Raw genomic sequence first — 21668 nt, 5'->3', positions numbered from 1 at the left:
TTACTACCATCAATAATAGTTTTTATCGATTAATTTAAGTATTTTTATATGTACCATCGCGAGCAAAAAACTGTCATATTATTATAAAACAAATATCATATTTGTTGTTTTTTTTTCGAAGTAGTTCGGAGCAATGACCGAAAATGAGAGTGAGAGGAGAAAAAATCCGAGTCGACAAAAAAAAAAGCTATGTATAGCCTACTGAATACCGTTCTAATAATTGGTGCGATTTCTATATAGTTTTAATTTATATTTGTTGATTTAAGGATTTTAAGTTTTGTAAGAAATTAAACTGTCGCTATAGGCAACGCAAATTACGTTTTTAATTATTTGTCTCTGTAATTCTAATTACACGGGATCATTATGGTCGGAAATACCCTGGCACCCGCCTGTCAGAATTTTAGGTTTCGTTTTCCGTCACCCCTTTTCTTTTGCATTTGAATTAAATTGTAGAAAGTGACAAGTGGTGTTTGCTTGAAACATTTTCAACGTTAAATATATAAAGTCGGTATTTAAAGGGTTTCGTGTTGATAAATTAGCGTAGCTAATTGCATTCCAAACGGCATGACTTTGCGAAAAGTCTTTAAAATACATAAATGTACATAATATGTTAAGCGCAAGAAATGTGAAGTGCTAAAAGAAAATTTAAGAATGTCCACAGAAAAAAAAACAATGGAATGCAATTGTGATGTTAATTTTATTTTAATTATAAATTATACCACGCCCAAGTCGAAATTAAAGTTAAAAATGGGCCGCGCTATTTTTTTAAAGATTAGTTTTCATGCGTTGATGCGGAACAGAAGTCATTCTGTCTCCGTACATTCACAAGTAAAGTTAAAAACTTTCACAAGTAAAGTTAAAAGAAAAAAGTTAAATAAACCAGCAAAGTTAAAATAAAGCACTTAAAAGTACTTAAAATAGAAAAATCACCAGCAAAGTTAAAATAAAAGACAAAATAAAGCAATTAAGAGCACTTAAAATAGACACACTAAAAACAAAAACTTAATTAGTGAAATAATGGTGATAATTGGACAAAACAAAGACATTAGAATAATGTCTTTGGACAAACCCAGCGAGCTGTAGCTATTTTTCAAAGAAGAACCACTAAGACGAAAAGAAGGAAGAAAGCCAAAAAAGGCAAGGTAGAAGGACAAGAAGCACAAAGGAAACGAAATTAAATCACGGGACCCGCCAAAACTAAAAGCAAGGGTATTTATACCATTACAAGTATCGCATCATAAGACAGAAACACAGCAGATATTATGGCTAATATAATATTCTCTGATGCTTCATCCAATGACGAGGTGGTATCACTGTTCTCGAGCCCAGAACGGCGAAATACCCCGTTTTTCCTTGAAATATCGCCCATGTCCCACGGATCTGACAATTCTCAGCTTAATATTAGTATTATAAACCAGAAGAATCTATCCTCTGACACAGCAATAAAAAGATTAAAAAACCCTTCAGAGACTGCCATAAAAATTGTTAATTCCCTTTCATACAAGGGAAAAGAGAACACGAATAACGAACATGACCAAAATGACCTGCTCTCAACTACTAATACTAACGAAACAACAGATGGCGCCAAAAGAAGCATCTCAAAAGGGAAATTGGCTTCTCCTCCTTCTCCTTCTCACACTAATAGGGGGAATAAACTGACCACAGGAATTCCTGAACGAATTCCCGAGGAATTCTTGGACGATATCCCGAGGAATTCCTGGACGATTCCAGAGGAATTCCTGGACGAATTCCCAAGGAATTCCTAGACAAATTCCCGAGGAATTCCTGGACGAATTCCCGAGGATTTTCTGGACGATTCCAGAGGAATTCCTGGACGATTCCAGAGGAATTCCTGGACGAATTCCCGAGGAATTCCTGGACGAATTCCCAAGGAATTCCTGAGGAATTCCCAAGGAATATACCTGTAAGTCCAGAAAAATCTCCCAAAAAATTAAAAAATTTATTTAAATTGTAAATTAATCTTTTTTTTCTTTTATTCGACTAGTTTTTTCCTTTTTATACCCGTTACTCGTAGAGTAAAAGGGTATACTAGATTCGTTGAAAGGTATGTAACAGGCAGAAGGAAGCGTTTCCGACCATATAAAGTATATATATTCTTGATCAGGATCAGTAGCCGAGTCGATTTGGCCATGTCCGTCTGTCCGTCCGTATGAACGTCGAGATCTCAGGAACTACAAAAGCTAGAAAGTTGAGATTAAGCATACAGACTCCAGGGGCATAGACGCAGCCACGCCCACTCTAACGCCCACAAACCGCCCAAAACTGCCACGTCCACACTTTTGAAAAATGTTTCGGTTTTTTTTGATTTTTGTATTAGTCTTGAAAATTTCTAACGATTTGCCAAAAAATTTTTTTCCACGCCCCCTCTAACGCCCACAAAACCGCCCAAAGCTGCCACGCCCACACTTTTGAATAATGTTTTGATATTTTTTCATTTATGTACATATTACTCTTGTAAATTTCTATGGATTTGCCGAAAAACTTTTTGCCACGCCCACTCTAACGCCCACAAAACCGCCAAAAACTGTATGTGCTGAAGACTCTCCTTCGCACTTCGAATAGCTGAGTAACGGGTATCAGATAGTCGGGGAACTCGACTATAGCGTTCTCTCTTGTTTTGTTTGCATTATTTTTAACACATGCCAGTGCGTGGGCCAAGGCCTTCTCTCCTGGCTGCTGGCCTTCTAATGTGCTTATGCTATCTGTAACGAAAAGTATTTTTATAATAATATTATTAGATTATAGCAAAATAATAAATATACATACCAATCAGAACAGAAAAGAATTTGGGAAATGCTTTTAATGACTTTTTCCCGTTTAGGCCGTCTATGTTGTAGGCGCACAACAGCGTTTCTGACAATACGCCCTTTATTGCCTTTGACAAATTGTTGCTTTTTGAAATTTTTGTTATTGCTTCCATCTGAAAGAAAAAAATAAAAACACAGAATGAATTTTACGATCACTTAGACCATATATACTTTACTTACGTAGCGTTCTTGGGACCCTGAGCTCATGCTCTGATCTAAAGCCACCAGGTCTTCCTCCGATGTGACTGGGAACGCCACATCCACAGCCACATTCTTCGCCTTCCCCTTTACGAAAATCTCCAACAAGGCCGTCATCCTCGCAACCTGGTTCGTGCTATTTATTTATTATTTTTATTTATTTATTATTTTTTATATTATTTAATTTATTATTAGCTTTATCATAAAATAATCATCAATAAATAATAATAATTACCACCGAAGAAGTCCACAGCGAAAAGCGATTTTTTCAACAAATATTTATATTGTGATTGGCTTTTTGTTGTGGATTTTTTCGCGCGATTAATCAAAATTAAAATTTGTATGCTACTCTATTTGTATGCCAAAATAAAAATAGAGGCGCATGAAAACGTATCTTTAAAAAAATAGCGCGGCCCATTTTTAACTTTAATTTCGACTTGGGCGTGGTATATTTTATAATGAATATAAAATTAACATAACAATTGCATTCCATAGTTTTTTTTCTGTGCACATTCTTTAAGCACTTCACATTTCTTCGCTTAACATATTATGTACTTTTCGCAAAATCATGCACTTTGGAATGCAATTAGCTATGCTAACTTATCAACACGAATCACTTTACTTACCGGATTTATATATTTTTTTTTTGAAAATAAATTGAACTTTTTCACAAACACGACGTGTCACATTCACAATTAATTGCAAATGCAAAAGAAAAGGGGTGACGGAAAACGAAACCGAAACTTCTGACAGGCGCGTGCCAGGGTATTTCTGACCATAATGATCCCGTGTAATTAGAATTACATAGAGAAATAATTAAAAACGGACGCACTTGCGTTGCCTATAGCGACAGTTTAATTTCTTAAAAAGCTTAAAATCTTTAAACAAATATAAATTATATATACACTTAAAACAATATAAATATCCCACCAATTATTAGATCGGTATTTAGAAGTCTATACATTGCGTTTTTTCTCGACTCTGATTTTGTCTCCTCTCATCTCTCACTCTCATTTTCGGTCACTGCTCCGAACTACTTCGAAAAAAAACCAACAAATATGAACTGCGGGCAGAGGCAGCGGCAGAGCCACGACAGAATTTTGCTTGACTTTGGTGTTTGAAACTTTGCTAGAAAAAGCCTGTGAGATTTGTTTTTGTTTTTCGAACTCTGGCGAGGAAAAATACGGGAAAGGAATTTTGGTACTGAAGGGTACTAGCCCGGACAGACGCTCAAAAAATCCCGCGCTTGCAAATATTGACGCACGAAATAAATCAGACAACAATTGTGACCGTGGGGAAATATCTTCCCCACACATAAAAACTGACAATAGCAGGGACTGCAACCAAGGGGAAATTCAATGTAAATACACAACACGCAGCGCTTTTTTCTTTAACTTAAATCATAAACCGGATGTTACCAAACTAAGTATAAACAAGAAACCCACCACTGACAAGGAAATTTCTTGGAAGATTACCACTTCCCCCCACCGGAAGGGCGTTTCCCCACGCCCCCCTGCTCAAGACAAATTACAGTCAAAACCCAAATCTATCGCCATGCATACTATGGGAAATACATCAGCATCTCGAACCCTTAGCCGGCCTGCTGCCAAGCGAGATCTATTTAACTCACCCCCTAAAAGCAAGGGCGTGCAGCCAATGAGTTTCTCGGAAGTGGTAACTGGATCAGGATTAGGATTTGTGGCACCCTCCGATCCAGCACCACTAACGAAAACCCCGGGCAAGCGACCAAATGTGGATATGGACAGCTCAAACTACACAACTACACGCCAAATAAAAGGGCATGCGTGCCCTCCGTTTTTGCTACCCCAAGCATCTTTCCCCCCCTGAATACCCCCATCTTCAAAAGCAAGGTGGCCCAAAGTATTGTAGAGGAAATCAAAGCCCCCCGCCACCCAACCCCCTGTGATGAAGCCCCTGCATGCAGCGCCTCGGCGCCAATCAGAAATCAATCAAAAAGAAATCCTAGCAAAGAGTGACACCCCCTTCTTTTCCAACCAGATTAAATCTGAAAGCGGCTTCAGAGTAGTTATTCGCCATTTACACCCTTCCACCCCTTGCACATGGATAACTAGTGAGTTGCAGAAGCTCGGCCTCCAGTCCAACTTTGCACGGAATATGATCAATCCTGCAACTGGAGGCCCGATGCGGATGCACGAACTAGAAATTGTCTAAGTCAAGGATGGCAGCCACCAGCGGATTCTCTCCATAAAAGAGCTAGGCGGGCAAAGGGTGGAAGTTGAAAGGAAGAATAGGACGAGGGAGCCGGTTCAGTGCTTCAGGTGCCAGGGGTTCAGGCATGCTAGAAATACATGCATGAAGCCCCCAAGGTGCATGAAGTGCGCCGGCCAGCACTGGTCTAGCGAATGCACAAAGCCAAGATCAACCCCCGCCTTCTGTTTTAACTGCAACGGAAACCACATCAGCGCATACAAGGGGTGCCCTGCCTATAAGGCAAAGAAACAAAAACTAGCAGTCAACAGGATAGATTTCCACAAAATTAGGTCAACAATGGACGTAAAAACCAACAAATATGAACGGCAGCCCCCCCTCCCATTCAACAAGACCCCCCGACTACCATATAGTACCGAAATAGCCGAAGCCCGAAAGGAAGCCGCCAGGAAGTCTACAATGAATCCGTTCCGGCAAAATGTGAAGGATAGTAGACCAAATCAACCACGCTTTTCTTCACATGAAGCTGCCATACAAAAACGCCTAAATAAATGGCGCCGGAACGCAGACAAGGTCTTCACAAATGGCAGGATCAATCCCAAGGTCAAGGCCCCAAACATGGCTAGAAACCCAGCGCAAAGACATCTGGAAAAATTCCAGAACAGGCTTCGAAATGAACAAAATGTGCATAAGGAACAGACAAATCTATAAAAAACAACGAACCGCAAACAGGGAAATGACGACAGCCCCCCGACAACGAGCAGAGCTGCCATGGCAAATCTGAAGCCAAGGATTGTGAAGGAGAAAACTTCACCTCAAAATACCAACACTCTTCCGAAAAATAGTCACCCCGACGACCCCGTCATTAAACTAGCAAATAGAGTTGACAATTTGGAAAAGAAGATTGTCATTTTAATGGCTTTAATTATACAAGGAAGACAAAATGACCCAGATATGGAAACGTCGATTTAGCTTTAATTAAAATAAGACTGCTAAAGACTGCTATAAGACTGAAAAAAGACTCCAATGGCGTGTTCAGACGAAAAGCGAAGTAGCAACTATACCCTAGCGGCAGCAACTCGCCTAATTTCCCTCTTGACAACCTGTAAACAAGGAAATAACTATAAATAATATTATATAAAATACAAAACGCCACTCACCAGAAAGCAATCCGGACGAAAAGCCTCTTGACGATGTATTCCTGCTGATCCCTACGAAGAGGACGTGAAGGATGTCACCCACTAGGACCCGCATAGATGAATTCAACGCGCGGCAAAAACATGATGAATATCCTTCGAAATGTCATGAAACAACAGCTGCAATCTCTCCTAAAGCCGTACTCGACGATAAAAGACGACCCGACTTGGCGAAATGGATAAACTAACTTTTTGGCAGTTAAAACACAATAAACATACAATGTTTTGATGCCGGCTCCATACTGGGATTCCCCCACGATTTTATAGACCCTAGTCGTGGTGCTGCCGACCCGGCAAAAGGTCGAAATCGTGACCCTTGAAATTGACTTTTTTCCTCAGAAATGTAATATCGACGAAATCTTTGTTAAAGATTGAAATAATTTAATCAAAACATAAAACAGAGAGCTATATAATAATATATATAAAACATTAACAATGTTTTGATGCCGTATCTATGTTAAGAAGCCCCTCGATTTTATTGACCCTTGGCGCGGCGCTGCTGACCCGGCAAAAGGTCAAAATCGTGACTCTTGAATTCGACTTTTTCCTGGTAGCAACGGTATACTGACAACATCCCTGAAAAAGAATATAATAAATTAATAAAAGCATAAAACTACGCAACTTACTACTTCCCGACTTGACGTAACCGAAAATGGAGATTTTGGCACTTAAAACATATAAAACGTATAATGTTTCGATACCGTCTCCATGTGGGGATGCCCCTTCGACTTTCTGGACCCTAGGCGAGGCGCTGCTGACCCGGCAAAAGGTCGAAATCGTGACCCTCGAATTTGACTTTTTCCCGCAGCAAGGTTACACTGACGAAACCCCTGAAAAAGAAGATAATAAATTAGTTAAAGCATAAAACTACGCAACTGACTACTAGAAACAAGAAATAATATAAAACTTACCTTTAAATAGACGAATTCATTTTACATGCGTAACCCTAGCGATTCCCAAAATCAGCAACGGCAACGCAACTGTCGCAGCAAACTGACGAGAATTAATGGCGTCTCCATGCCACAGTCTACCCTCGTCACAGTGGACCATTTGCGTGGCGCTGCTGATGTCGGAAGTGAAAAAATTCGCGCACTCCAAATTCGTCTTTTTCCCCTCAATGACTTCCAGTGACAACTATTGCGTCCAATCCACAGCACTGCATATCCAGCCCATGCTATTTCCAAATCCAACTCGGCAGCTCTCCTGTAAAAAATAGAGCAATTGTTAATAAATTACAAACCAGAAAAACAACGACAACGCCCCTCTCTGCCAATACAAACAAATAACTAGGGTCCGAGGCTCGTCAAAATGCCTGTTGTCTAACTACACGAATTTGCACATTTTTATTAGCCTCTCATCCCTTGATTCCCAAATTGAAAAATCCCGGACAACTGGACCTGTTAAAGAAAAGACAAATGCCAATCAGACAAAAACAAAAAATTAAACACATAGGCACACTTATCTAATGCAATTTTCTATAAGCGATTATAAGATGCTCCTCTATTCCTGGCGAGATGACCTAAGAAAGCGGCAATTCTGACGACTTCAAATCAATGATGACCTCCCTGCCGATTTCTGAAGGACACTAGCTGAGATGCAGCAACTTTTCGGACCTTGCAACGAGACGGCGGCGCGGGAACTGACAGCGTTCTGGACCCCCTGACAACTGGAGAAAAAACCAGAGAACAGTTTGGCAGCTTATTGGCAGACGTAGAGCGTAACGAATCCACTTAAAGCGATGAGTTTCCTGCCCAAATTCAGGCAGACTCCACCGCCAAATGTTGCCAGCAACTCTAAAATGACCGCAATAACGGCTGCGCGGGATCCACATCGGAACCTCAATGTTGACAACTGGCGGAGTGTCTGAAATTTAGAAGAAAATTGCAAACTCAAAATAACGGCCGCTGTGGTGGTAGGAAGTACCACATATGACAGCTGCGTTAAAATATCCACCACGAATTACTCACCTGCAACGCTGGTCCAACTCAAATGTTGCAAGTTGCGCGCACCCTGCGACTGCAACAAATTGGGCCAAACATCCCCAATTCTCCACCGGCAATGACTCCTGAGGTCTCCAGTGACTTGGTGCTTCCGTCCTTCTGGCGGGGGTACCTGTAAAGAGAAATAAAAAGCAATATTAAATTTAAATTTAAAGACTTTGTAAACATTTGGCAATTTGAAAATTTAAACAAAGCAAACAGATGATAATGTTACCATCCTACGCAATCCACCATGAACTTACTTACCTGCAAGCCGGCCCGATTCAAATTTGCAAGTGGCGCGCACCCTGCGGCCGCAACAAACTGGGCCATACATCTTTAAATTTCCACCGACGACGACTCCAGAGGATTCCAGCGACTTGGTGCTTCCGTCCTTCTGGCGGGGGTACCTGTAAAGAGAAAGAAAAATCAATTTTAAACTCAAATTTAAAAACTTTTGTAAGTATTTACACAATTAGAAAATGTAAGCAAAGAGAACATATGTTAATGTTACCAGTCCACGCACTGTCAAGAAAATACTAACTTAAATTTAAATTATATTTACCACACTTGTCCAACCCTTATAGCCTACTGAATACCGTTCTAATAATTGGTGCGATTTCTATATAGTTTTAAGTGTATATATAATTTATATTTGTTGATTTAAGGATTTTAAGTTTTGTAAGAAATTAAACTGTCGCTATAGGCAACGCAAATGTGTCCGTTTTTAATTATTTGTCTCTGTAATTCTAATTACACGGGATCATTCTGGTCGGAAATACCCTGGCACGCACCTGTCAGAATTTTCGGTTTCGTTTACCGTCCCCCTTTTCTTTTGAATTTGCATTAAATTGTAAATAGTGACAAGTGGTTTTTGCTTGAAACATTTTCAACGTTAAATATATAAAGTCGGAATTTAAAGGGTTTCGTGTTGATAAATTAGCGTAGCTAATTGCATTCAAAACGGCATGACTTTGCGAAAAGTCTTTAAAATACATATTTGTACATAATATGTTAAGCGCAAGAAATGTGAAGTGCTAAAAGAAAATTTAAGAATGTCCACAGAAAAAAAAAACAATGGAATGCAATTGTGATGTTAATTTTATTTTAATTATAAATTATACCACGCCCAAGTCGAAATTAAAGTTAAAAATGGGCCGCGCTATTTTTTTAAAGAAAAGTTTTCATGCGCCTCTATTTTTATAGTGTAAGCCAATTTTTATTTAGGCATACAATATAAAAATAGAGTAGCATACAATTTTTAATTTTGATTAATCGCGCGAAAAAATCCACAACAAAATGCCACTCACAATATAAATATTTGTTGCAAAAAATCGTGCGAAAAATAAAGTCTTATTAAAATTGCGCCGAATAAAAATATTGTTTTAAAAATATTGCGCTTAAGGAAATATAGCAATTTAGCTAAAATATGGTTTTGAACGCGACATTTTTAAAACAATATTTTTATGTGACTCAATTTTTTAGTTGCTTTTTGCTGTGGACTTCTTCAGTGGTAATTATTATTTTCTATGATTATTTTATGATAAAGCTAATAATAAATTAGATAATATAAAAATAATAAATAAATATATAACACTCAATTAAATACGCAAAAATAAAGTAATTCTTTTGTCCTCATTAAAATTAGCAAAGGAAGAAAATGGTTGGCTCTAAATATATTAATAAATTAGCAGCTAAGGAAAGGGAAACAATTATTAGGCGATGTGCTCTAGAAAAGCCCAATCAAATTGAAAGCGAGGGTATGGTGAAGTAGCAGGGAATCTTTGAGATGCACATGTTCGTGATAGCTCTGACTTAAATACACAGTTAAAAAATTGGTATTTAAAGCATAAGCCAACACGAGGATGTGCCAGAGAGAAGTTATTGAGATTTTAAATGCTCATAAGTTGAAAATGTAGCCCTTTTATAAATTTAATTGTTTTGATAAACTTGATATAAGTAAAGTAGCAGGCGGCTCTTATTTACATATCGGTTTAGCAAAACAATTAAATAAACTATCAGTGTTTCCCCAATTGCCGGACGTACTGATCATTGATATAAACATTGACGGACTTTCACTTTTTAAGAGTTCTAGGGCAGTTATGGCCCATTCTTCTAAGAATAAATAATATCCATGGCCGCCCCGTATTGACAATTGGTTTTTATGGCATATAATAAGCCTTTTAATTTTAAAGAGTTTTTATCTAAATTGATGTCCGAAACTTCCGAAATGATTAAAAATGGTTTAACAATTTCTACTTCAAAAGTCACCAAGTATAGCGCTGGTCGGAACAGATTGGAAAAAAGATCGTAGTTTCAAGATACTCTCATTATACCTGGATCCTTCCTTGGGTGGAGTAAGCGGGACCTCCTTAACTAGATTCCTAACCCGTTCATTTCCGGACCCCATAACTGAGGGATTAGTATTCTGGAAAGTTGTTCATGATAATACCGACGATAGGGAGCTGAGAGATATATGCATACAGGCGGGAAACCCTAAAATCGTTCAATATGAGTCTGCTCATATATCCAAACTTGCTGAAGACCCCCAGTCTCTGAATATACCACGAGGAATAAGTGCTTAGACTATGATTAAAGAGGAGATTAAAAAAGCACTGATTTTAAACCGAGATAATATAAAGAATGATGTGATATACGGGGTCCTGGATTATGTTCATCAATCAGAATCTCACCTTTGGACATTATTGGAGTCAATCAAGCCTAGATTCCCACGGTTCATCAGAGAATTTAGAGCTTGCACCTTCTCAGGAATAGCCCAAAATTTAATGGGATTATTCCAGAATTCGAGAACCATTCGAAACCAATTCAAGACCAAGTTCTCAAAAAAGACCAACTCTCTGATAATCAAATCAGAGTTGATCTCATTTAAAGTGTTGGGTAGTAAAGTGCCATATCACACTTACGGAGCAATGTGGAGTTGCTCGAGTACCCAAGCTGACATGCTTAGAGTCCGGTCTTGGGGATCCGATGTGGTGGGTGCCACTATACCACATCCTCTGGAATTGCTTTCTCAAGGAATCAAGCCATCTCTTAGATGTAAAGGATGTGAAACTCCTTCAGATTGTCGTCATTACATAGCAGTCCACTTACCTCGTGGCTTGATCGATTATGAGTTTAGGAGGGGACCCTGTGCACCATACCTTGGTTCCAGCACATCAGAGTCCACAAGTATCTTGACGCCGTGGGAGAGAGACACGAATATTCACCTGATATCAAGAGCAGTTCGATTGAGAGATGCAATCAATTGGTTCATATCACCTGACAGTAATTTGTCAAGATTGATCTATGCCAATCTAAAATCATTAACGGGAGAAGACTGGAGTCTCACTGTAAGAGAATACAAACGGCCTGGCTCAGCTCTACATAGATTCGCCTCATCTAGGCAGTCAACCGGGGGGTATTCCGCTCAAAGTCCAATGAAGCTGACCTGGATTAATTCTTCTACCAACACCATGGCGAATGAGTCAATCATGATTTCACGTTTCAATCAGCTTTTATATTATCCCAAGCATCAGCAGGGAAATTCATGATGGAAATGGATCTCAAGGATGCTACCATTTTCATATCGGCTGTTTAGGCTGCTTGAGGCCTATAGAGGAGCCCATGTTGGAGACTACCTGTCAGTATGAATTCCCGGATATGCATGAACTGCTAAATAAATGGAAAATAAAAAAATTGGTTTGGAAATTAGAGCCATAGTTTGTGATGCTCCTGCTCGAGCATTTATTACTGGCAGGCCTGGACATACGTCTAGCCATGGTTGCAGCAAATGTACCCAGGTAGCACGAAAAGTAGATTCTGTATTGACATTTAGCACTGAACGTGGTGAATTGATTACAGATGAAAACTTTAGGCACAGGACATAACCACCATAAAGAATATTTAACTGTTCAGTCCGCTTTAGAAAAACTTGGGGTTCTAATGGTAACTCAAGTCCCTTTAGAGTGCATGCACCTTATTGATTTGGGTGTCATGCAAAAATTTTTAAAAAGAATAGTGGAAAATAAAATAGAGCAAGAATATAGGGTTTCCAAACGAAGGAAACAGCTGCGTCCCACAATAGTTTGCTCGAAAACCAAGAACGTTGGATTAATTGCCGCATTGGAAAGCCGAGGAGTTTAGGCAATTTTTGTTATACACTGGTATTGTAGCTCTTAAAGATACAATTAATGACGACCAGTACTACTTATTCCTTTTGCTGCACTGGGCTTACAGGCTACTTCCCTCTCGCTTGCAACGAGAGTCAAACTTAAATAATGCCCAGCATATGTTGGATATATTCGTGAAGAATTTTCCAATTATTTATGGAGAAAGTAGTGTTTCATAAAATGTTCACGGTTTACTTCATGTAAAAGAGACGATTAAGCAAATCGGAGATCCGGTTTCAGGCTCTTCTTACGATTTCGAGAACTATTTACAAACTCTTAAGAGATTTGTCCGAAAGCCGACACAAATATTACAACAAATTTATAGGAAGATTGTTGAGGATAGTGGGATTCGAGTGGACAATGATCCCGTAAATTTAGAAGGTAGTGTTTTGAAGTTGAAGGGATGTACGCTTAGGAATAAAAGGCCAAATAGTTATTGTTATGTACAAGAACACATCCCGATTGAAGTAGATTATTTTGAACATGATGCAGAAGGTATTTTTATTATAGGTAGGAGAATTTTAGATATTCGTAGCTTTTATAAAGCGCCTGTATCCTCTTTAGCTCTAGGTATTTGCTTAGCAAGTGGGAATATGGCACTCGATTTAAAAAGATTTAAGGTTACTAATATGGTTAGGAAAGCGGTAGCGATGCCATATAAGAACGAAATAGTGCTAGTTCCATATATACATTTTTCGTAGGGTTGTGACGATCTGTCGGTGCTCGGATGGTCAGGAGTCGTCTATGATATTTATTTGATTCCAGCAAAGACTGCTATGCTTAGTTAGTTACCACATCGTTGCCCGCCTCCTATGGCTCTGTCGTCTCCTTACTGCTGATCTTGCTCCGTTCCTGGTAGCTCCTCCTGGAGGTCTTGTCGCCGATCGCCGGCCGAACTGAATGACTTCTAGAAGTCTGGGGTGCGCCTTATATAGCGGTTTGGCGGAGGATAGTGTGCCCGCGTATCCCAACTGATTTAATGCTGTATTAGTGTGGCCGATCTATGTTGGGCCATTGTAACCCTTAGCGCGTGATCTTGGCGCGCGCGCGCATTGTGTTTGAATTTGCCAGTTCCAGTTTTGTTGCTCCGTCCCTATCTCTAGGATGTCGCGATCCGGTAACGCTGTGACACGTTGGCGTGGGGTCGGTGCGATCGGAACTGGCTGCGGTGGCTTCGTTGAGATCTGCGATTTCGACTGCCGTTGGGATGTGACTGCCACCCGGTTGTCGTGGCGTGGGGTCGGCGCGATCGGAGCTGGCTGCGGTGGTTTCGTTGGAACCTGCGATTTTGGCCTCGACTGAGGATGGGGTGTGACTGCCACCCGGTTACCTATCTGGGCCATCTTGGGGTTCGTGGTTGTCCGCAGCGTGTGCGCCACTCGTTGTCTTCCACTGGCCGTTCTCGCCGTTGTGGTCTCAGCGTGTGGTGTCTGCGTGTCCCCCGGTTGCTCTTGGGAGACCCATTTCGGCCGGCGCTGACTTCTTCCGGGCCCCGCCTGGTATTATTGTTGTCTCCACCAGCTGGGTTTTGCCCGTAGCGGCTTCAATTTTCCGGTGTGTTTGTCGAAACTTTATTACGCTTTCTTGGAATCGCTGCATTTTGCTTGCGTGTGTGCGCGAGTTACGTCGTGGTCGAGGATTCGTGCTTCTTTTATATTGATTGCGAGGAGGGTTTTTGATATTCGAAGTGAGTCGCTTGAAGTTCGGTAACAGAATGAATCCTTATTTACAGAATAATTTCCTCTTAGCCTAGCGTACAATTCTTTTGTTCTGCGAAACCCCTTGCGTTGGCGCTTTTCGCCCGGATGCCCCTTCCAGTACTTCGGTTCGATTCTTGGGAATCCTGACTCCGCTGATCCAGTGTGGGTTGATGACTTCGCTGCGGTGTGAGGTGAAGGCATGCTTGTGCCGTCACCGATAACTCCTCCCCCCTCAAGACGGAACGGCGGTCAATGACGTGGAGCCGGCAATCAGGATGTAGATGACTGTAAGGTGGGTCGTTGCGTTGTCGTCTGCGATGTCTTCTTCGGTTTTCAGCGTATTTATTTGTAGTTTCCGCAGGCTGAGTGGTTCTCCTGCGGGTATGGTTTTTACCTCCTCGGCTTTGATCAAGTTAATCTGTAGTTTTCCTGTGATTGTGGTGATGGTGTCGGCATATCTCGTTCCATTTGCTACGATAGAGCAGTTGTCGTATCTTACGATAAACGAGCCGTTTACTATTCTTTCCGGTGCGCAGTTTGTTGTTATGTTGAGGTTTACTGCGTTGGTGATGATGAGTATTCCTTCTATTGGGCTGTAGATTTGCTGGTACCTTGCGGTTTCCACCGTGTCGCATGTCGCTGGTTTGTTGTTGAGTAGGTTGTATAGGCAGGGCTGGTTACCGGGGGTGGGGGGGTTTCGCATACAAATTCGGAGTTTACTTTGATACATGGGTCTTGTACAATATTTAATTATTCGTTATTTCTTAGTATGTAGTTGGGTAGGTTTACTATCTGCGTACCGTTGAACGGTATTGCTATAATTCGGTACAATTTATAATTTGTAATTGACAAAATTGGGATCTTAATTTCGAGTGTTAGGGTTTTATTACTGGTGCTAGTATGAAGTGATAATAATTCGTAGACATCGTGTTCTGCTTTGATTTGTATTCCCTGTTTTGTTAGAGAGTTCCTGATTTAAACTATTTCGGGATTGGTTAGGATGTATTTGGGGATTATTTTTAATTTTGCGAATAAAAGACTTTCCGCTACGCTAGTCAAATGAGCGTGGAGGAGGTCTAAGTTGATATTTAACCTGTGGATAAGACGGTCTAGCTCTATTTCCCTTTGTCCTGTGTTTAGTTCTTTACAAATTTTATTTTGATTTGAGTTAATGATTTCAGTCATTACCTCCTGTTCTCTATTAATGTGTGTTGCTATTTCCCTGAATTTAATTATTGTTTCGTTTTTGAATCTATTCGTTCTCTCCTCCTTGTTATTTAGGTTTGTTAGTTGTTTGTTTATTCTGTCTTCGTCGTTGGCGTCCATGGTACCGTTTACTATTTTCACTATTGTCCCTAGACCCTTGATCAAGCCTCTTCTAGTTCTACCGCTATTGGGGTTGGGTAGCAGAGAGGCTAGCCTATGGTTGATGAGGTCAAGTTTCGCGAGTAGTAGGGATTTAAGGCTAGTGGCCTCCGATTTGTTCAGGAGATCCCCTATAAGCTTGTGCAACCCATTGGATGCGCTCTCGTACTCGTTAAGGTGTATTATATGTGGTATCGTTGTGAATGCCGATACCGTTCTGGCCTTTCCTAATTGGACTTTTATTATTGCTTGGTCGTCAATCTGTAATAGACGTCAGTTAAGTGTTTCTAGTTAGTCATTGGTGGTGTAGTATGCGCCGCATAACGAAATCCCAGGGCAAAAGGTTGGTAATAGAAGTTAACCAAAAACCATGACTTAGTGCACAAAAATATTTTAGTGGAAGAATAAAAAACCCATTGGTGGTAAGAAAATAACAAGGAGCCCCAAAATCCAAGTCCAACTAAAGGGAAGGAAGGGGAAAAAATTTAATTTAAGCCGCAGAAATAACTTAATCGGAACCCAAAATGAAGCTATCGCTAGAGGTATTTCAGTGAAGCCCACGGTCGGAAGAGCAAGTATGCTTTCGTTCCTTTCGCGGATTGTTTCCTGATATGTATAAAGGAGGGTAACCAAAAGGCGATCCTTTCCCTAGACCAAGAGATCATTCAGGAGGATTTGAGCGCGAGGAAGATGGAGCTTCCCGAAGGACTAACAAAATGGAAGAACCAGGTACCCCGTTGCTGGGCGGGATGTCGAAGTTGCAAATCACCCTTGACAATTCGTGTTGTTCGTGTAGTGGAGTGAGAACCTAATTGACGGCGCCCGGCGCCGAGATAAAATTTGTCGAAGAATTTGTATTGTTTGTATTGCACTGGCACCGAATAAAGAGCGCAAGCTCATGATAATTATAGTCCGACGACCGTGGATAGATCTTTATCGTTATTTCACTATGAGCACCTATGGGGCGAGTCGATAATGATGGGATTCAAGGGTCGGTTGAATGTAAGGGGAAAGGGAGCAAATCCGGACCACCACGAGGGCCACATCGATGTCTAGGTTAGGCGATAAGCGGATGCAAAATTTTTTTCTTTTTTTTTTTTTGAATAAAGATAGTGAATAAAAACCCAAAATTTAAATCCCCAATACAGGGAAAAATAAGCAAAAAAGGAGAAACCATGTGTAACTGTCCATGTCGGTGGTCATTTTGGTAAGGAAATCTTTTGTGTATTTTTATACCCGTTACTCGTAGAGTAAAAGGGTATACTAGATTCGTTGAAAAGTATGTAACAGGCAGAAGGAAGCGTTTCCGACCATATAAAGTATATATATATTCTTGATCAGGATTAGTAGCCGAGTCGATCTGGCCATGTCCGTCTGTCCGTCCGTCTGTCCGTCCGTCTGTCCGTATGAACGTCGAGATCTCAGGAACTACGAAAGCTAGAAAGTTGAGATTAAACATACGGACTCCAGGGACATAGACGCAGCGCAAGTTTGTCGATTCATGTTGCCACGCCCACTCTAACGCCCACAAACCGCCCAAAACTGCCACGTCCACACTTTTGAAAATTGTTTTGATATTTTTTAATTTTTGTATTAGTGTTGTAAATTTCTAACGATTTGCCAAAAAACTTTTTGCCACGCCCACTCTAACGCCCACAAACCGCCCAAAGCTGCCACGCCCACACTTTTGAAAAATGTTTCGATATTTTTTCATTTTTGTATTAGTCTTGTAAATTTCTAACGATTTGCCAAAAAACTTTTTGCCACGCCCACTGTAACGCCCACAAACCGCCCAAAGCTGCCACGCCCACACTTTTGAAAAATGTTTTGATATTTTTTCATTTTTGTATTAGTCTTGTAATATTCTATCGATTTGAAAAAAAACTTTTTGCCACGCCCACTCTAACGCCCTCAAACCGACAAAAACTGTCAGTGTTGAAGATTCTCCTTCGCACTTCCACTAGCTGAGTAACGGGTATCAGATAGTCGGGGAACTCGACTATAGCGTTCTCTCTTGTTTGGTTTCGTGTCGTGTGGAGTGTATGTCCGCTGTCCCGTAGTACTGTTTGTCTCGTGAAACGGGGTGTTGTTTTATTCCTCCTGTTCTCCTTCCGGATACACAGTTAAAAAATTGGTATTTAAAGCATAAGCCAACACGAGGATGTGCCAGAGAGAAGTTATTGAGATTTTAAATGCTCATAAGTTGAAAATGTAGCCCTTTTATAAATTTAATTGTTTTGATAAACTTGATATAAGTAAAGTAGCAGGCGGCTCTTATTTACATATCGGTTTAGCAAAACAATTAAATAAACTATCAGTGTTTCCCCAATTGCCGGACGTACTGATCATTGATATAAACATTGACGGACTTTCACTTTTTAAGAGTTCTAGGGCAGTTATGGCCCATTCTTCTAAGAATAAATAATATCCATGGCCGCCCCGTATTGACAATTGGTTTTTATGGCATATAATAAGCCTTTTAATTTTAAAGAGTTTTTATCTAAATTGATGTCCGAAACTTCCGAAATGATTAAAAATGGTTTAACAATTTCTACTTCAAAAGTCACCAAGTATAGCGCTGGTCGGAACAGATTGGAAAAAAGATCGTAGTTTCAAGATACTCTCATTATACCTGGATCCTTCCTTGGGTGGAGTAAGCGGGACCTCCTTAACTAGATTCCTAACCCGTTCATTTCCGGACCCCATAACTGAGGGATTAGTATTCTGGAAAGTTGTTCATGATAATACCGACGATAGGGAGCTGAGAGATATATGCATACAGGCGGGAAACCCTAAAATCGTTCAATATGAGTCTGCTCATATATCCAAACTTGCTGAAGACCCCCAGTCTCTGAATATACCACGAGGAATAAGTGCTTAGACTATGATTAAAGAGGAGATTAAAAAAGCACTGATTTTAAACCGAGATAATATAAAGAATGATGTGATATACGGGGTCCTGGATTATGTTCATCAATCAGAATCTCACCTTTGGACATTATTGGAGTCAATCAAGCCTAGATTCCCACGGTTCATCAGAGAATTTAGAGCTTGCACCTTCTCAGGAATAGCCCAAAATTTAATGGGATTATTCCAGAATTCGAGAACCATTCGAAACCAATTCAAGACCAAGTTCTCAAAAAAGACCAACTCTCTGATAATCAAATCAGAGTTGATCTCATTTAAAGTGTTGGGTAGTAAAGTGCCATATCACACTTACGGAGCAATGTGGAGTTGCTCGAGTACCCAAGCTGACATGCTTAGAGTCCGGTCTTGGGGATCCGATGTGGTGGGTGCCACTATACCACATCCTCTGGAATTGCTTTCTCAAGGAATCAAGCCATCTCTTAGATGTAAAGGATGTGAAACTCCTTCAGATTGTCGTCATTACATAGCAGTCCACTTACCTCGTGGCTTGATCGATTATGAGTTTAGGAGGGGACCCTGTGCACCATACCTTGGTTCCAGCACATCAGAGTCCACAAGTATCTTGACGCCGTGGGAGAGAGACACGAATATTCACCTGATATCAAGAGCAGTTCGATTGAGAGATGCAATCAATTGGTTCATATCACCTGACAGTAATTTGTCAAGATTGATCTATGCCAATCTAAAATCATTAACGGGAGAAGACTGGAGTCTCACTGTAAGAGAATACAAACGGCCTGGCTCAGCTCTACATAGATTCGCCTCATCTAGGCAGTCAACCGGGGGGTATTCCGCTCAAAGTCCAATGAAGCTGACCTGGATTAATTCTTCTACCAACACCATGGCGAATGAGTCAATCATGATTTCACGTTTCAATCAGCTTTTATATTATCCCAAGCATCAGCAGGGAAATTCATGATGGAAATGGATCTCAAGGATGCTACCATTTTCATATCGGCTGTTTAGGCTGCTTGAGGCCTATAGAGGAGCCCATGTTGGAGACTACCTGTCAGTATGAATTCCCGGATATGCATGAACTGCTAAATAAATGGAAAATAAAAAAATTGGTTTGGAAATTAGAGCCATAGTTTGTGATGCTCCTGCTCGAGCATTTATTACTGGCAGGCCTGGACATACGTCTAGCCATGGTTGCAGCAAATGTACCCAGGTAGCACGAAAAGTAGATTCTGTATTGACATTTAGCACTGAACGTGGTGAATTGATTACAGATGAAAACTTTAGGCACAGGACATAACCACCATAAAGAATATTTAACTGTTCAGTCCGCTTTAGAAAAACTTGGGGTTCTAATGGTAACTCAAGTCCCTTTAGAGTGCATGCACCTTATTGATTTGGGTGTCATGCAAAAATTTTTAAAAAGAATAGTGGAAAATAAAATAGAGCAAGAATATAGGGTTTCCAAACGAAGGAAACAGCTGCGTCCCACAATAGTTTGCTCGAAAACCAAGAACGTTGGATTAATTGCCGCATTGGAAAGCCGAGGAGTTTAGGCAATTTTTGTTATACACTGGTATTGTAGCTCTTAAAGATACAATTAATGACGACCAGTACTACTTATTCCTTTTGCTGCACTGGGCTTACAGGCTACTTCCCTCTCGCTTGCAACGAGAGTCAAACTTAAATAATGCCCAGCATATGTTGGATATATTCGTGAAGAATTTTCCAATTATTTATGGAGAAAGTAGTGTTTCATAAAATGTTCACGGTTTACTTCATGTAAAAGAGACGATTAAGCAAATCGGAGATCCGGTTTCAGGCTCTTCTTACGATTTCGAGAACTATTTACAAACTCTTAAGAGATTTGTCCGAAAGCCGACACAAATATTACAACAAATTTATAGGAAGATTGTTGAGGATAGTGGGATTCGAGTGGACAATGATCCCGTAAATTTAGAAGGTAGTGTTTTGAAGTTGAAGGGATGTACGCTTAGGAATAAAAGGCCAAATAGTTATTGTTATGTACAAGAACACATCCCGATTGAAGTAGATTATTTTGAACATGATGCAGAAGGTATTTTTATTATAGGTAGGAGAATTTTAGATATTCGTAGCTTTTATAAAGCGCCTGTATCCTCTTTAGCTCTAGGTATTTGCTTAGCAAGTGGGAATATGGCACTCGATTTAAAAAGATTTAAGGTTACTAATATGGTTAGGAAAGCGGTAGCGATGCCATATAAGAACGAAATAGTGCTAGTTCCATATATACATTTTTCGTAGGGTTGTGACGATCTGTCGGTGCTCGGATGGTCAGGAGTCGTCTATGATATTTATTTGATTCCAGCAAAGACTGCTATGCTTAGTTAGTTACCACATCGTTGCCCGCCTCCTATGGCTCTGTCGTCTCCTTACTGCTGATCTTGCTCCGTTCCTGGTAGCTCCTCCTGGAGGTCTTGTCGCCGATCGCCGGCCGAACTGAATGACTTCTAGAAGTCTGGGGTGCGCCTTATATAGCGGTTTGGCGGAGGATAGTGTGCCCGCGTATCCCAACTGATTTAATGCTGTATTAGTGTGGCCGATCTATGTTGGGCCATTGTAACCCTTAGCGCGTGATCTTGGCGCGCGCGCGCATTGTGTTTGAATTTGCCAGTTCCAGTTTTGTTGCTCCGTCCCTATCTCTAGGATGTCGCGATCCGGTAACGCTGTGACACGTTGGCGTGGGGTCGGTGCGATCGGAACTGGCTGCGGTGGCTTCGTTGAGATCTGCGATCTCGACTGCCGTTGGGATGTGACTGCCACCCGGTTGTCGTGGCGTGGGGTCGGCGCGATCGGAGCTGGCTGCGGTGGTTTCGTTGGAACCTGCGATTTTGGCCTCGACTGAGGATGGGGTGTGACTGCCACCCGGTTACCTATCTGGGCCATCTTGGGGTTCGTGGTTGTCCGCAGCGTGTGCGCCACTCGTTGTCTTCCACTGGCCGTTCTCGCCGTTGTGGTCTCAGCGTGTGGTGTCTGCGTGACCCCCGGTTGCTCTTGGGAGACCCATTTCGGCCGGCGCTGACTTCTTCCGGGCCCCGCCTGGTATTATTGTTGTCTCCACCAGCTGGGTTTTGCCCGTAGCGGCTTCAATTTTCCGGTGTGTTTGTCGAAACTTTATTAC

The 21668-nt window shown here is 40.9% G+C and overlaps 1 protein-coding gene and 1 pseudogene across 4 annotated transcripts; one reads left to right on the top strand and one right to left on the bottom strand.

Moving 5' to 3' along the window:
* Positions 1-4952: 4952 nt before the first annotated feature.
* LOC122625000 lies at positions 4953-6188 on the top strand (annotated as a pseudogene).
* An 81-nt stretch (positions 6189-6269) lies between these two features.
* Positions 6270-8840, bottom strand: LOC122624456. Of its 4 annotated transcripts, XM_043803999.1 has the most exons (7): positions 8659-8840; positions 8380-8524; positions 8026-8275; positions 7324-7615; positions 7050-7242; positions 6377-6988; positions 6270-6319 (listed from the first exon to the last, which is right to left on the bottom strand). In XM_043803999.1, exons 1-4 carry the CDS (start codon positions 8722-8724, stop codon positions 7375-7377), a joined length of 702 nt encoding a protein of 233 aa, XP_043659934.1. In that variant the 5' UTR covers positions 8725-8840; the 3' UTR covers positions 6270-6319; positions 6377-6988; positions 7050-7242; positions 7324-7374. The 4 variants fall into 4 exon arrangements, 2 of the variants coding, with proteins under 2 accessions (XP_043659934.1, XP_043659933.1); XM_043803998.1 differs by having other exon boundaries at positions 6377-7242; XR_006326468.1 differs by lacking the exons at positions 8026-8275; positions 8380-8524; positions 8659-8840 and adding an exon at positions 7693-8010 and having other exon boundaries at positions 6377-7242.
* Positions 8841-21668: the final 12828 nt, after the last annotated feature.

The sequence above is a fragment of the Drosophila teissieri genome, chromosome X (genome assembly GCF_016746235.2).
Source record: "Drosophila teissieri strain GT53w chromosome X, Prin_Dtei_1.1, whole genome shotgun sequence".
Lineage (NCBI taxonomy): Eukaryota > Metazoa > Arthropoda > Insecta > Diptera > Drosophilidae > Drosophila > Drosophila teissieri.
This window is presented reverse-complemented; position numbering and strand designations above follow the sequence as displayed.